Source organism: Zalophus californianus, chromosome 13, assembly GCF_009762305.2.
Source record: "Zalophus californianus isolate mZalCal1 chromosome 13, mZalCal1.pri.v2, whole genome shotgun sequence".
Taxonomy (NCBI): domain Eukaryota; kingdom Metazoa; phylum Chordata; class Mammalia; order Carnivora; family Otariidae; genus Zalophus; species Zalophus californianus.
This window is the reverse complement of record NC_045607.1, coordinates 84,550,604-84,564,619: the sequence shown is the minus strand read 5'-3', so window position 1 is coordinate 84,564,619 and position 14,016 is coordinate 84,550,604. Positions and strand designations below refer to the sequence as shown.

The window sequence follows — 14,016 nt, the reverse complement described above, 5'->3', positions numbered from 1 at the left end:
AACATTTTCATCATCCCCAAAGAAACTATCCATCAGCAGTTACTCATTTCCCCCTGCTCCCGGCCCCAACAACCACTCATCTACTTTCTGTTTTTATAATTGGCCTATTCTGACTCCTTTCACATACCATAATGTTCTCCAGATCCATCCCTTGTAGCATGTATCAACACTTAGTTTCTTTTTATTGCTGAGCTATGTACCACATTTTGTTTCTCCATTCATCAGCTGATGGACATTTAAGTTTCTTTTTGGCAATAGCCAAAATAGCCAAAATAGGCCTTTTTTCCCATTTTATTTTTTTAAACTAATAGAACTAATAGAATGTAATTTTCAGAACAGTTTTAGATTTACGGGAAAATTGAGCAGATAGTACAAGATACAGATAGTACGAGAACCCATATCCCCCCACCTCACTTAATGTCTTACAATAGTATGGCACATTTGTGACAATTAGTGAACCGATATTGATACATTATTATTAACCCGAGTCCATAGTTTATTCACATATCCTTAGTTTTTACCTAGTGTCCTTTCTCTGTTCTAGGATGCCATCCAAGATGTTAGTTATCATGTCTCTGTAGACTCCTCTTGGCTATGACCGTTTCTTAGACTTTCCTTGTTTTGGTGACCTTGATAGTTTTGAGGATTTTTTTTTTTTTTAAGATTTTGTTTACTTATTTGAGAGGGAGGGGCAGAGGGAGAGGGAGAAGCAGGCTCCCCACAGAGCCACCTGGGCGCCTGAGGATGGTTTTGATTAGGTACATAAGATGCTCCTCTATTGGAATTTGTCTGTTTTCCTCCTGATTTGATGGGTTTTGGGGAGCGAGATCACAGAGTGCTATTTTTATCACATATCAAGTGTATATACTATTAACATGGTTTATGACTATTGATGTTAACATTGATCACCTGATGACCTGGCTGAAGTGTTTGTCAGGTTTCTTCACTTGTAAGATTATTCACCTGCTCCCCCTGCCCCTACTGTAGTCTTTGGAAGGAAGCCACTCAGTGATGCCTACCACAGTAAAGGAGTAAGTATGCTCCACGTCCTCCAGCGTGGAGTATCTACATTATTTGGAATTCTTCTGCATGGGAGATTGGCTTCTTTCCCCCCATTTATTTTTGGGGGGGTTTTGTTTTGTTTTAAAGCAAGCTCTACGCCCAATGTGGGGCTTAAACTCAGGACCCTGAGATCAAGTCACTGAGCCAGCCAGGTGTCCCTCCCTTCCCCCATTTATTAATTTACTTGATCATTAATTTTCATTAGTATGGATGCTTGAATATTTATACTTTGGGTTGTAATCTAATCTTTCCTCAAATTGTCCGAGCTTTGGCCAAGGTGGTGGGGGGCCTCTTTCATTTGTCTCCTGTGCCCCCTTTGACATAGCTCCAAGAATGGGGGTTGTTTCAGTTGTTTTGTTTTTGCATGCCTTTCCTTTTCTCCTTTCATTTTTAAATAACCCAAATCCCCATAGACGTTGACTCTCCGAAAACTAACAATACTCCCTTTCCAGGTAATCGGATTCCTCTGCTCCTGGCAGAAAGGTCCCTTACCTGCAGGGGGTTGACAGGCAGGCAGCTGGGAGCCAGAGTTTGAATAAGACACCTGTCACAGCCCTCCTGGAGCTTAGTTTAGTAGATCACACAAGTAGTAATTGGTGAATCTGGGATTCAAACAAATCTGTAAGGCTCAAAAGTTCTGTATTTCAAGCTACATTTGACTGAGAAGACTGAGAGGCTGCGAACCTCAGGAATAGAGGAAAAGCTTTTAAAAGATAGCAGTAGGGAAAGGTTTTCAAAATTTTATCCTGAAGGGACTAGCTACTTTGAGCTTTGTTGTTATTTTGCCCTTTTAGCTGGCTTCTGATTTTTTCCTGAAAATTCATTATCATGAATCCAGAGTGGAAGTTTCACTCTGTGACAATCAGTGGCATAATCCAATATTTTCACGTTGCATTTTTTTAGATGCCTTCTCAAATTCTTTTCACTAGTGGCTGGGTATTAAATTATGAATATATACTCTTGCTCAGCATTTCAGCATAAGACCCAGACCCTCTTATATAACACACAATATATTCCACTGGACTGCTACTCTAGTCTCTGAGCGGATTTAAGTGAAGCCAATCTAAAAATCCTTACTTCCAGGGACATCAAGTAAATTAAACAGAGCTGCTGTGCCATGTCGCTTCTCCAATGTAGGGAATGACGACCTAGTAATTTGGCAAAGGTGCTGAAACCACCTCTTCCTTTGCCTTATTTAATTTTCAACTTTAGTATTATTATAGTAAAAGGGCTTAATGTTGGCTTTAATGGGGAGGAGGGTAGAGCACATGTGTGAGCGACTGACTCTCAGACTGGTGTATCCCTCGGTGTTGTGAGGCTATTTTTTATGAAAACAGGATTTTTCACACTGGCTCTGTACTCGTTAGGATGTGGCAAAATCAGTGTGGTTGGTCATGGACATTTTTAAAAAGAAAAAAATCAGTGGTCACTTGTTTTATGAAACCCATTTTAGTTACAGAAGTCTCGCTCTCCAAGTTCACGACATAAAATGTATTTCATACTGCGGTTAAATGTTCAAAGAAGTTCGAGAGTCACTGATGCAAGGGGACTTCTCTTTAGCTCTCCTGCTCTCCTTCCACCTGGAACTTACACAACTTAATGCCAAGGACATCTCAGCCTTTTCCCTAAAGCTGAGTCAGGGAGAACATTTTGGGGAGCTAAGGTGGGGAGCAGAAGGGACCATGCAAGCCTCCCTCACACACCCGCGAGCTCATGGATATACTTAGAACATTAAGAATATTTCAGCTCATCATTCTGGATGAGGACGGAATCCACCAATGAAAATGTGGGTATCACCAACTATGAAACATGAAAACACACTTTTACTGTTACACGTTGTTTTACAGTCAAACATTGTAGACATTTAGTGCCCCCCCCCAATTTCTATCCTCCAACGGAGAGTCCTGAGTGTCAAGGTGGCCATAAATTGTTGGGTACCATATTTTCCTGCCTCTTCTTTATTTGCACATTTCGAAGCAGTTTAACAGCGCATCTTCCTTGCTGGCGGGTGGGTGTAAGAAGGAGGAGGCTGAAGGTTCTTGCCCTGTCGGGTAACGTGCAGAGGATCCTCATCATTGGACTGCGTCGGAAGGAAGTGGGAGCTCTCAGAGGTAGGGGGAAGAAGGGGCATAAAGGGGGAGGGGGGAGCCAACCACACAGGGACTCCAAGAAGCCTTAATAAAAGGCAAAGTGCATCTTCGCTGGACGGTGTTGGAAACGAGGAGAAACCAACAGAGAAGAACACCAAAGGGCAACCACAAGGGTTTCTGCTTTTTGGAACACTCTTAACCCAGGCCTCCAGCCCAGCCCCCCCGCGAGCCGGGTGAGCGGCCGCTACCTCCTCTGCGTCTGCAGGACCCGATCCTCCATGAACTTGCCAAAACCCAAGCGCCTCCGCCGCGCACCGCAGCGCAGCCTCCGGAGCTCCGACGGGGAAGACGGTGAGATCGACATCCTGGGAGAGGAGGAAGATGAAGACGAGGAGGGAGAGGAAGACGAAGAGGCGGCGGAGAGCCAGCGGTTCCTAGCGCAGCTGCGGCCGCCGGGGACGCCGGAGGCGCGGCGGGGCGCGGGCGCGCTTCCCCGAGAGCCCCCCGAAGGCGGCGGCGCCCCGAGCGACTCCTCCAAGTTTGGCACCGAGTTCAGGGCATTGAGCGGCCCTGCGGCGGCCTCTGGGGACGGCCCGCAGCCGGCGAAGCCCCCCTACTCGTACATAGCGCTCATCACCATGGCCATCCTGCAGAGCCCGCACAAGCGTCTCACGCTCAGCGGCATCTGCGCCTTCATCAGCGGCCGCTTCCCCTACTACCGCCGCAAGTTCCCCGCCTGGCAGAACAGCATCCGCCACAACCTCTCGCTCAACGACTGCTTCGTCAAGATCCCCCGCGAGCCGGGCCGCCCGGGCAAGGGCAACTACTGGAGCCTGGACCCCGCCTCCCAGGACATGTTTGACAACGGCAGCTTCCTCCGGCGCAGGAAGCGCTTCAAGCGCCACCACCCGCCGCCGGGAGTCCACCTGCACCACCCCCTGCCCCTGCCCGCCGCGCCCGCCGCCCTGCACGGCCCCTGCCCGGGCCTGCTGCTCGGGCCCCCAGCCCCGCCGCCGCCAGTCCCAGGGGCCTACCCCGCCGCCGCCGGCAGCCGCCAGTGCGCGCTGCTGCACCCTCACCCGCTTCGCTACCTGCTGCTGTCGGCCCCGGCCTGCGCTGAGACGCCCAGGAAAGCGCTGGGCGCCGACCTGGCCGCCACCGGCGCGTTCTCGGCGCTGCAGCCCTCTCTGCGCTCCCAGCCTTGGGAGGAGGGCAAGGGGCCGGCGGCGCCGCCGCGAGACCGATGCACCCCCTTCAGCATTGAGAGTATCATGCGAGGGGTCCGGGGAGGGGGCACCAGGGCCAGGCAGGGTCTGCCCCCGACCCCGTGGGGCTATTGCCACCTGCTGCAGCGCCCGGCGGGCCTGTTGCAGCACCGGGCCGCTACCCCCTTGCTGCACGTGTCCGCTGCGGCCGCCGCGTCGGCTGCCGGGACCGTTTCAGAGCAGCCGCAGCAGCAGGGCTGTACCAGCGGCGGCGCTCCGAGCGAGGGCGCTCTGCTGGGCCAACACCTGTCCGCCCCCGCGGCGCTGCTGGGGTGTCAGCCTGGAGCAGAAGGCTCCGGGCTGACCACGGTGGCCAGCCTTTCCGGCAGAGAGGGTGTCTTGCCAGCCTTTTGAGGAGCATCCACACCCTGTCCGGGCGCTGACTCCGCGGGGCGCACCTGCAGCCAAGGTGTAGTGCAGAGCAATAAGGGGTCCCGCTCTCCTCGCCTTCTGCCTTCACGCACAACACCCTACACAGCAGGGACAACGCGGGTGCATCTGAATCCCTCATCGGAGCAACCACTAACTGAACCACAGTTCGGGTCACTGCAAAATATTTACAAAACTCAAGTTGGATACTGTCAGACAACCGGGACATAAACATCGGACGGCGGCAATTCTTGTCCTTTTTCTTTTTCCAGCCTCCGGTTGTGGCTTCCAGGGCTTTTCCGGTTACACATTTCCAGAGGAAGTAGGAGCGCAAGCAGGATATTTTGTTCTGGTTAAAAAGAAAGAAAGAAAAAGAAAATACACAATGTCCAATGCAGGCTTGTTTCCCCTTGTTTACTCCCTAGGAATTGTAAATATTAGTCCCAAGTCAAGTGCAAAATACTTATGTTCTTTATGTCTTCCTGAAATGGATGTGTAATATGGAATTTTAATTTTGAAACATTTGTTTCAGATCTGTGTGTCTGATGTGCCATCTTACGTGGAAAGATGTTGAAATCAAAGCTAGCTATATAGACTAAATAAAATGCGAAATCACTACACTTCATCATTTATTTCATATTACTTCTCAATAATCGATTTCTAAGTGGAACCTCTTTCAAAACTTAGTTCTTGGGTCCCCTGGGTGGCTCAGTCGGTTAAACCTCTGCCTTCTGCTGGGGTCATGATCTCAGGGCCCTGGGATCTAGCCCAGCGATGAAGCTCCCTGCTTAGCAGGCAGCCTGCTTCTCCCTCTAACCCCTCCCCCTGCTTGTGGGCGCGCTCTCTCTCTAGCAAATAAATAAAATCTTAAAAAAATAAAACGTTCTTTCCTCCCAGTTAAACAATTTAGTTTTACAATTCATATTCATTATAGGGAGCAGAAACAAATTTCAAAACGGCTTTCAAAACTTCCAAATATTTGAAGTTGAAAAGGTCCTGGGTTTTAAAATAACGGGATTCAGTATTTATGAAACGGATAGAAGAAAAAGAATTGGAGGGAACTGTAAATATATTCTCCATTTGTTTTTCATTTTTCTAAAGACGTTGATTTTTTGCCTGGATAAAGTGGAACGCCATCTGAGATCAACTTAGAATGTAGTGGCCAACATTTACTAGGGAAATTAAAAAAAAAAAAAAAGGCATTAGAATTTTCAAAAGCAGGGCCAGGGAAAAAAGCAAGGATCAAATGTAGCAACTGTGTTGTGGACATTTACAATTAAAACCATTTTCTCCCCAGATAGATGCCTTCTAAGGGCTTATAGTCCATTTCTTTAGAACAGAGAGAACTTTGTTGTTGTTGTTTCAAAGGGAATTTCTGAAAGAACTTTGCAACCAGAAAGGTTTCACTGTCATTCGGCTCCAGGTGACCGGGTGGGAGGGAAACCAGACGAAGATGCCCATCAGGAAATACTCCCCAGAGAAAGCAAGTCTCTAGAGACCCTGCGGCACTAGCACTCCCGGTCCGGAGAAGGGCTCCTGTTTCAAAAGAATTGCATTCTTTGCCACTTTGGGAGAAGTCACTTGGTAAATGTGAGAAGGTCCTTTCCCTTCATCTACTCCGCTGTTCTAGCTGTGAATTTCTAGGGAAGACAGACACATTTTTACAGCCGTTTAATTGGTCCACTTTTACCCCAGTTTCTCATCTCCTCCCCAGCACTGAGAACTTCTTCGCAAGTCTTGCCTGCGATCCTCACCCGCTCCGGGCTTGCAGTAGTGCAGTTCTGGGGACGTTCTGGAAAGTTCTCAAGCCCAACCCCCGGTGGCCGCCTAGACTCGCACTTCCATTCTCGCTCCGCCCTGCACGTGCAGTGAAGCCTTAGTCCGCAACACCAGCACCGCGGATTCCCCGCAGCTCCGGCTGCCGGCGACCCAAAAGCCCCTTCTAACCCTCCCCGCCAGCCACTTTCCCTTCTCAGGTTTTGCCACGTCTTGCCAGACCCTCTGCACCCCAGCTTTAAGATCCGTTTAGCATATTCTGTAGATCTGGGGCTACCTGTGTTTGGCAACAAGCCCTAATAAAGAGAGCTTATTTCCTGCCAAGAACAATCCCGTTCACGTTCCAGCGCCGCCCCCCCCCACCCCCGACTCCCCTTGCTCTTTAGTGCGAAACCCTCTCCAGGCCTACACGCGTTCATTGATTCGGTCAACAAACTTCGTGGGAGCAATGGGTGGAGCCGCCGCTGAGCCCAGAGCCGACCCTCGGGGCTGAAGCCCGTTTCTTCCTTCGCTTTGCCCCAGGCCAGACGAGCACCGTCACGAACACGAGTGTCTGAGGGTCAGAACCCGGCTCAAGCCGGCCCCTCCCTCTCCTACTAATGAAACCATATCGAACATGAATTTTCAAGAAAATTGTGGATTCGGTGGAAGAGTAAAGTAAACGTTGTTCTCCAGTTGAACTTGGCGACTGCGCGGACAGGTCGGGCCTCGCGGGGGGTCCACGGGGTGCCCCTCCCGACCCGCCCAGCCACGGCCCGGATGCTGCGGCCAGCACCAGCCCCGCGGTGAGGACGAGCCCGGGCTGAGCCCACACTGCTGGCGGGGCGGCGCGGGCGACAGGTGGGTCCGCGCACGGGCGTCCGGGCGCCTCCCGGGTTCCCGCGGCTGTCAGGGCCACAGCGCGGGTCTGCTGTAAACCCCCGCACGCAAGGCACAGCGCTTCCCTGTTGCGCAGAGGGTCGAGAGACGGGGTTGCCTCCGACCTTCGGACTCGTCTTCTTGAGACCGGGCTGACTGGACACTTCCCGAGCGGCTGGGGGAGCGGAGCCTACGGGCTGGGAGGCGCAGGGAGGCTGGGGCGAGGGCAGGAGGGAAAGCAGGTAAAGCGACTCCCCCTCGGGTCCCACCGGCTAATAACTGATGGCAGTAAGGACAGCGGCTCACCGTTCTCCTCTGCTCTCTGTTTGCCAGGCACTGGGCTCCTCTTTAGCCCCCCCAGCACCCCGTGGAGAAGGCACGCTGGAATCCCCATCACACGGATGAGAAGTTTGCGACTTAGAGAAACTGAGACACTCGCCCCAAGACCCTTAGGCGGTGGAACCGGGCCCTATTGGTTTCTTTCTTTTTTTTTTTTAATGAGGTGTGATTCTTTTTTTTTTTTTAAGATTTTATTTATTTATTTATTTGAGAGAGCGAGAATGAGAGAGAGAGAGCACATGAGAGGGCGGAGGGTGAGAGGGAGAAGCAGACTCTCTGCTGAGCAGCAGGGAGCCCGATGTGGGACTCGATCCTGGGACTCCAGGATCATGACCTGAGCCGAAGGCAGTCGCTTAACCAACTGAGCCACCCAGGCGCCCCCCTATTTGGTTTCTAAACCGCTAACCCTAAGGGCGCCCGCGACCTTCTCCTGCTTGGGCCTCGGGTGGGTCTCGGAGACCAGGCCTAAACGGACCTAATTTCCCGGCTCCCTGCTCCAGGCCCGGCGTGCCCGGAAGCGCACTTGTACCCCCAGGACCCGGCCGCCCCAAGCTCGCGCCGTCGCTTCCCCAGCCCAGCGCCGGGCGCTCCGCTCCGCGTTTGTCTAGGAAGCGCTTGGTTGGAGCAGTGGGAAGGTCACGGCCGGGACTGCACCTGCTGCGCCCCGGGTCCGCGCGGAACCCCCCGACTCCACCCAAGGTGGCCAGCCAGGAGGCAGAGGAGGGTGCGTTCTTCCTCCCCGGTGGGATTTGCGTCCTCTTTTCACTGGTGAGCCCCAAGAACCCAGGCACGCCTGGACGTAGTTGGCGGCGGTGCTGCGGCCCCCCCAGTCCGCCTGCGGGTCCGCAGCCGCCGCCCCCTCCCTGCCGCCAGCCCTCGGCCGTGGAGTTAGGCGGGTGGCTGCCCCGCGCTGCCCTGCCAGGCCACACTTCGTCCCGGGAACCTTGACCCTGCGCTCCGGCTCGCGCCTCGCGCCAGGCACTGGTTCTGGACTGCGCGAAAGGGTCGTGATGTGGCCAGGGAGCTGGACCGCACCTGCCTGGAGGGAGCTAGGGAGGGATGGCGACGCTGGGCTGGGACAGGGCCAGCCCGCAGTTCACCCTCAGGTCAGAAGGAATGGGCCCACTGCATGGGAGTGGAGGCGGGGGCGCCTGCGGGCGAGGAGAGAGGGCGTCTGGGAAGCTGCAGACTGAGCTGGCAGAAGGCAGCGAGCCCCGGTGCCCGTCGGTGGCCCGGTGCCTTGTGGCGCGGCGGTAACGTTCTCCGCGGCCTGCCCCGGCACACTGTGGGTGTCCGCAGTGTTTCAAAAATATTCATGGGAAATGTAGCTAATGTAGCTCTCATCACCAGTCTGCCGAAACCAGACGCCCCATGTCCTTTCGTCTGGCTTTCATCTGCCTTAGAAGCAACAAGGACAGAAAATCTAGAGAAACAGCAGAAACTAAGAGAAAAGGAATAAGGTCAAAATGGCAGTAAGAACTAACAGGGCTGAGAGCGAGGTGAAGCCGATTTTCAGCTTTCGGGATTTTGCACGGATCCATCACCACATTACACTGAAAGCCTGAGGGTACTGGGCTCTCATTCCCCCTGGCATTTAGGAAGGATGTTCAGAAATGTCTAGTCTGAACTGTAATCACACTCTGACTGCTAATGTCCCCTACCTGTCATTTCTACAAAAATGGTTTAGGCTTAATGGCTGGTTTTTTTGTTTGTTTGTTTTTTGTTTTTTGTATCAGCCCTGAAATTATTTAAGTGTGTTTCAAGTATTCATTGATTCCATATACACCACTTGGTTCAAAGGACTTACATAGATCATCGCTAATAATACCAAAATCTGCCACCCCCACCCCCCAAAAAAAACCACCATGGAAAAATAGGTGTAGGAAAAACAAAAGGGTTTGAGAATCCAGTCTGAAATTCAGTTCCACACCAGTTCCCTATTGCTCAACTACCTTAACATAATCAAGGTTTATATGTCAAAATGGATGCTTATAAAAGAAATACCTGGATATAAACTTCATTTTCTTATTTGTTCTTGGAATGCCCGAGTATGTTTATTGAAATCAGTAATTAAGAACACTTTGGGATAGTTATGATTTATTCAGCTAGTGAAACAGTTTCTATTCCCAAATACGGGCAAAGAGAGCAATGAAATTAAATTAAGTGTAAGAGATTTCCTTTTCTCAGATAGTTTTGCTATGAATAGCTATGTCTCTATTTAAGGCCCATATTCATGACCAGTAGTTCTGGAAATTAACATGACTATTATTGTGTTATGTGAAGTATCTCTAGTATAAGAGATATTGTGCCATATTTCAAGCAGTGTTGACTTCTCCCTTAAGTCTTTTTGAAATACATACAATAGAAACTTCCAAACATACACAAAGTTAGAAAGATTAGTGAAATTAACCTCCATGTACCCAGCCTGGTTTCATCTTTACCCTCTGACAGTCCTCTTCCCATTGGATTATTTTGAATCAAATCCCAGATATCCTGTCATTTCACCCATAAATACTTTTGAACACTTCCCTAAAAGATAAGAATTCCATTTCATGGTATGTAACCACCATACCATTAGCCCCCCTGAGTAACTCATTAATAGCATCAACTTCTCCAGGGAATATTTACATATTCTGAATCATCTCAGAACTTTTTGTTTAGTTGGTTGGTTTAAATTAGGAAACAAACAAGGGCTACACTTACATGGTTGATACCATCTCTTCTGCCTCGGTAAAGATTCTTCAATCCCCTTTATTGTACTGCATTTTTGTTGTTGCAGAAACTGGACTGTTCATCTTGAAGAATTGGACATTCTGGATCTTGTGATTACAGGCAACATCTTTCTGGTAAGATATTCTCAAGCATACGTTATTTATTTATTTACTTGTTTATTTAAAGATTTTTCTATTTATTTATTTGAGAGACAGTGAGCAAGAGCACAAGGAGGGGGAGCGGCCGACAGAAGCCAAAGAGGAAGAGGGAGAAACAGGCAACCCGCTGAGCAGGCAGCCCAACGCGGGGCTCGATCCCAGGACCCTGGGATCACAACCCTAGCCAAAGGCAGATGCCCAACCGACTGAGCCACCCAGGCGCCCCAGCATAAGATCATTTATTTAGACTTTCGAATATTAGCAGATAATGGTATTGTTTGTAGAGGGGCAGGAAGTAGTGAAGATAGTTTGAAGAATCAACTGTTGAGAGAATAAATTTTTATTTGGGGAAGCATGGGAAGGCTTATATGAAATTTTCCTAAACGTATGATTTTTAAGAAGAGATTACTAGCTGGCTCAGTCAATAGAGCACAAGTAGGGGGGTCTGCTTGAGATTCTCTCTCCCACTGCTCCTGCCCCTACTCTCTCCCTTAAATAAGTAAATAAATCTTTTAAAAAAAGGAAACTGATCAAGCTTTTTGGGTTCCTATTACTTTAATAAGTATACACACTAAATGAAATTTCCATTTCCATTCTTCCATTGTATATTGGACTTCTATTCTCTCGTTTGTCTCATTCTGCAGTTATTTGCAGATGTTTCTATGTTATGCACTCTCTGGAATCCCTTTGAGTCTTAGTGATCTTTATACCTCAAATGATTTCCAGCACATTGTCAGAAACACAGGTGAAATTAATTTAAATCAGTTTTATCTATAATATCGATAAGTGTGTAAAAGCGTGTTCATATATTGGACTCTGATTTGAGCTTGGGTGGATCTAAATATTCAAATTACCAACATTATATGAAAATTATTATTATTCACCTAGAATAGATAGAGATTTTATGTAAGGCTGGATCTGTTTAATACCTTAATGAATAGGTCACATTTCCTGACCATTTAATACCTGTTTGGTAAGCAGTTGATGCTCTGTATAATGCTTTTGGGTACTTTTTGTTTGCTTGAGTTTCCCGATTCACTGCATTCAGCACTTAATATGATATATTATGTCTGTATATTATCTATGTGTATCTTATATGTCTATTATATGTGTATATTTGGCTTTCAGTAGCTTTGGAAATTTAATCCTGGAATAGATTTCCAATATTTACTAAAACTGTTTAAATACCCACTACAAGGAAACAACTTTTATTTGGATAAAAAAAAAAAAAAAAAAAGCCCCAAACCCCCTGGCTCCTGTTTTCTCAGGGACTAGCCGAGGATAGATGACAGCGAGGCCTCGGGTCTCTGGATGAAATGTATGTTGGTTGCATTCCAGTTCTGCCTCTGGCTAGCTCTGTGATCTTGGGCAAACCACTTAACCTCTCAAAGCCTCACTGTCCCCATCTATACAGCGGGGACAATGACAGATTTCACTGGGAGGGTTACCTGAAATAATGCACGTGGAGTGCTTAGCATAGTGCCTGGCGCACAAATGCCCTAGAAAAGCCAGCTCTCATCTCGTGATGATACTAACTACGATGTGTCCCAAAGTACAGGTGGAGTTTTGCTTGACATTTTCTTTGTGTTCCAGTCACAAGGAAGCAGGCAAGCGTAGGATGGCGTGATGGGTGTTCTGCTGGGCAAATCCACGGTGTCATGAGAACATGTGGGAGGAAGAGGGCACGTGGGCAGCTCTGGGGCGGAGGGCGCCGGGTCACCCTCATTGGTGCGGCTGGAGGTGGTGAGAGATGTGGGTTCTGGTTTGTCTTCATGAGGTCCAGTGGGTTCTGGTGGGTTCCAATCTCTACTTGCTTTGCCCCCATGTTGTGTGCTGCTTTGCCTCCTGACTGAGGGCTCTGTCGCCCTGGAGTAACTTCCAGCCGTCACCAGGCGCAAAGGCATCTGCCTGCTGTGGACTCTGTCCACCGCTACCCTAACTGTAGATGGGCTAGCCCCTCTGATAAATGTGCTCCAGCGCACCACTCACACGGCTTCGGCTTCTCTGAATACTGGCTGATACATTCCTGCACTCCCCCTTAGGTTCTAAACTCCTTGTGGAAGTGGACCATTTGACATCCTTTTTCCTCTGGAGTCCAGACCAGGGGTCAGCAAAATCTTGTTTTAGGCATCGTGGGCCGTATGTAATCTGCCGCTTTTCCTTTTTTTTGAGAGAGAGAGAGAGAGCACGAGTGGGGAGAGGCAGATGGAGAGGGAGAGACGCAATCTTAAGCAGGCTCCACACCCAGCACAGAGCCTGACATGGGGATCCATCTCAAAACCCCGAGATCCTGAGCCGAAATCAAGAGTCGGGTGCTTGAACAACTGAGCCACCCAGGCGCCCCTGGGTGATATTTAGGGTTGATGACCATCCCAGAATATACCAGACAGTCCCACCCAAGGAAGAAACCCACATTTGAATTGAAATCCGGGGTATAGCACCTCCAGCAACGGGCTGCATCTGTGGCTGTCGATTCCATGGTTTAAATGTAAGCGTGTGACTAGTGTGCTGTGTTCTGTTAGTCTTAACCTGAACAGGTGGAAAAACCTTAACCTTATTTCTGGATTTTTTCTGTCCCTCCTCGCTCCTGGGACTCCAAATACAAATATGTTAGGTTGCTTGAAGTTGTCCCATAGCTCACTGATGGTCTTAATTTTTTCCAGTGTTTTTTTTCTCTGTTTCATTTTGGCTAATTTAAAAAACGTACTTACCCTTCATTCTGCAGTGTGTAATGTGCTGTTGCTCCCATCCAGGGTGTTCTTCGTCTCACACATTATAATGTTTGTTTCTACAAGTGCATTTGGGTCTTTTTCTCTATCTTCCATGTCTCTAGTGCCAATGCTCAATCTTTAGCTTCTGGAACATATGGGATACAGTAACGTAAGTGTCCAGATGTACTTGTATGCTAACTCTATCATTTATGTCGTTTCTGGGTTGTTTGTGATCCGTTTTTATCCCCATTCTGTGTCCTAGTTTCTTGCCTCTTCACATCTCTGGTAATTTTTGACTGGGTGACATTGTAAGTTTCACTCTGTTGGGTGCTTGATAGTTTTCTATTTCTCTAACTATTCCTGAACTTTGTTCTATCACACTGTTAAGCTACTTAGAAAGGGTTTGATCTTTTCAGATTTTACTTAATTAGGCAATAAGAACAGCGCTTGAGGGGCGCCTGGGTGGCTCAGGCGGTTAAGCGCCTGCCTTCGGCTCAGATCATGATCCCAGGGTCCCACATCAGGTTCCCTGCTCGGTGGGGAGTCTGCTTCTCCTTCTCCCTCTGCCCCTGCTCATGCGTGCACTCTCTCTCTCAAATAAATAAACATCTTAAAAAAAAAAAAAAAAAAAAAAGAACAGCACTTGATCTAAGACTGCTTTGCCCCAAGCACTGAG

At 49.0% G+C, this 14,016-nt stretch overlaps 1 protein-coding gene across 1 annotated transcript; it reads left to right on the top strand.

The window, feature by feature from the left end:
- The first annotated feature begins 3,430 nt into the window (after positions 1-3,430).
- On the top strand, positions 3,431-4,771 carry LOC113935111 (forkhead box protein D4-like 1). Its single transcript, XM_027616881.2, has one exon. The coding sequence runs from the start codon at positions 3,431-3,433 to the stop codon at positions 4,769-4,771; it is 1,341 nt and encodes a 446-aa protein (XP_027472682.2).
- Positions 4,772-14,016: the final 9,245 nt, after the last annotated feature.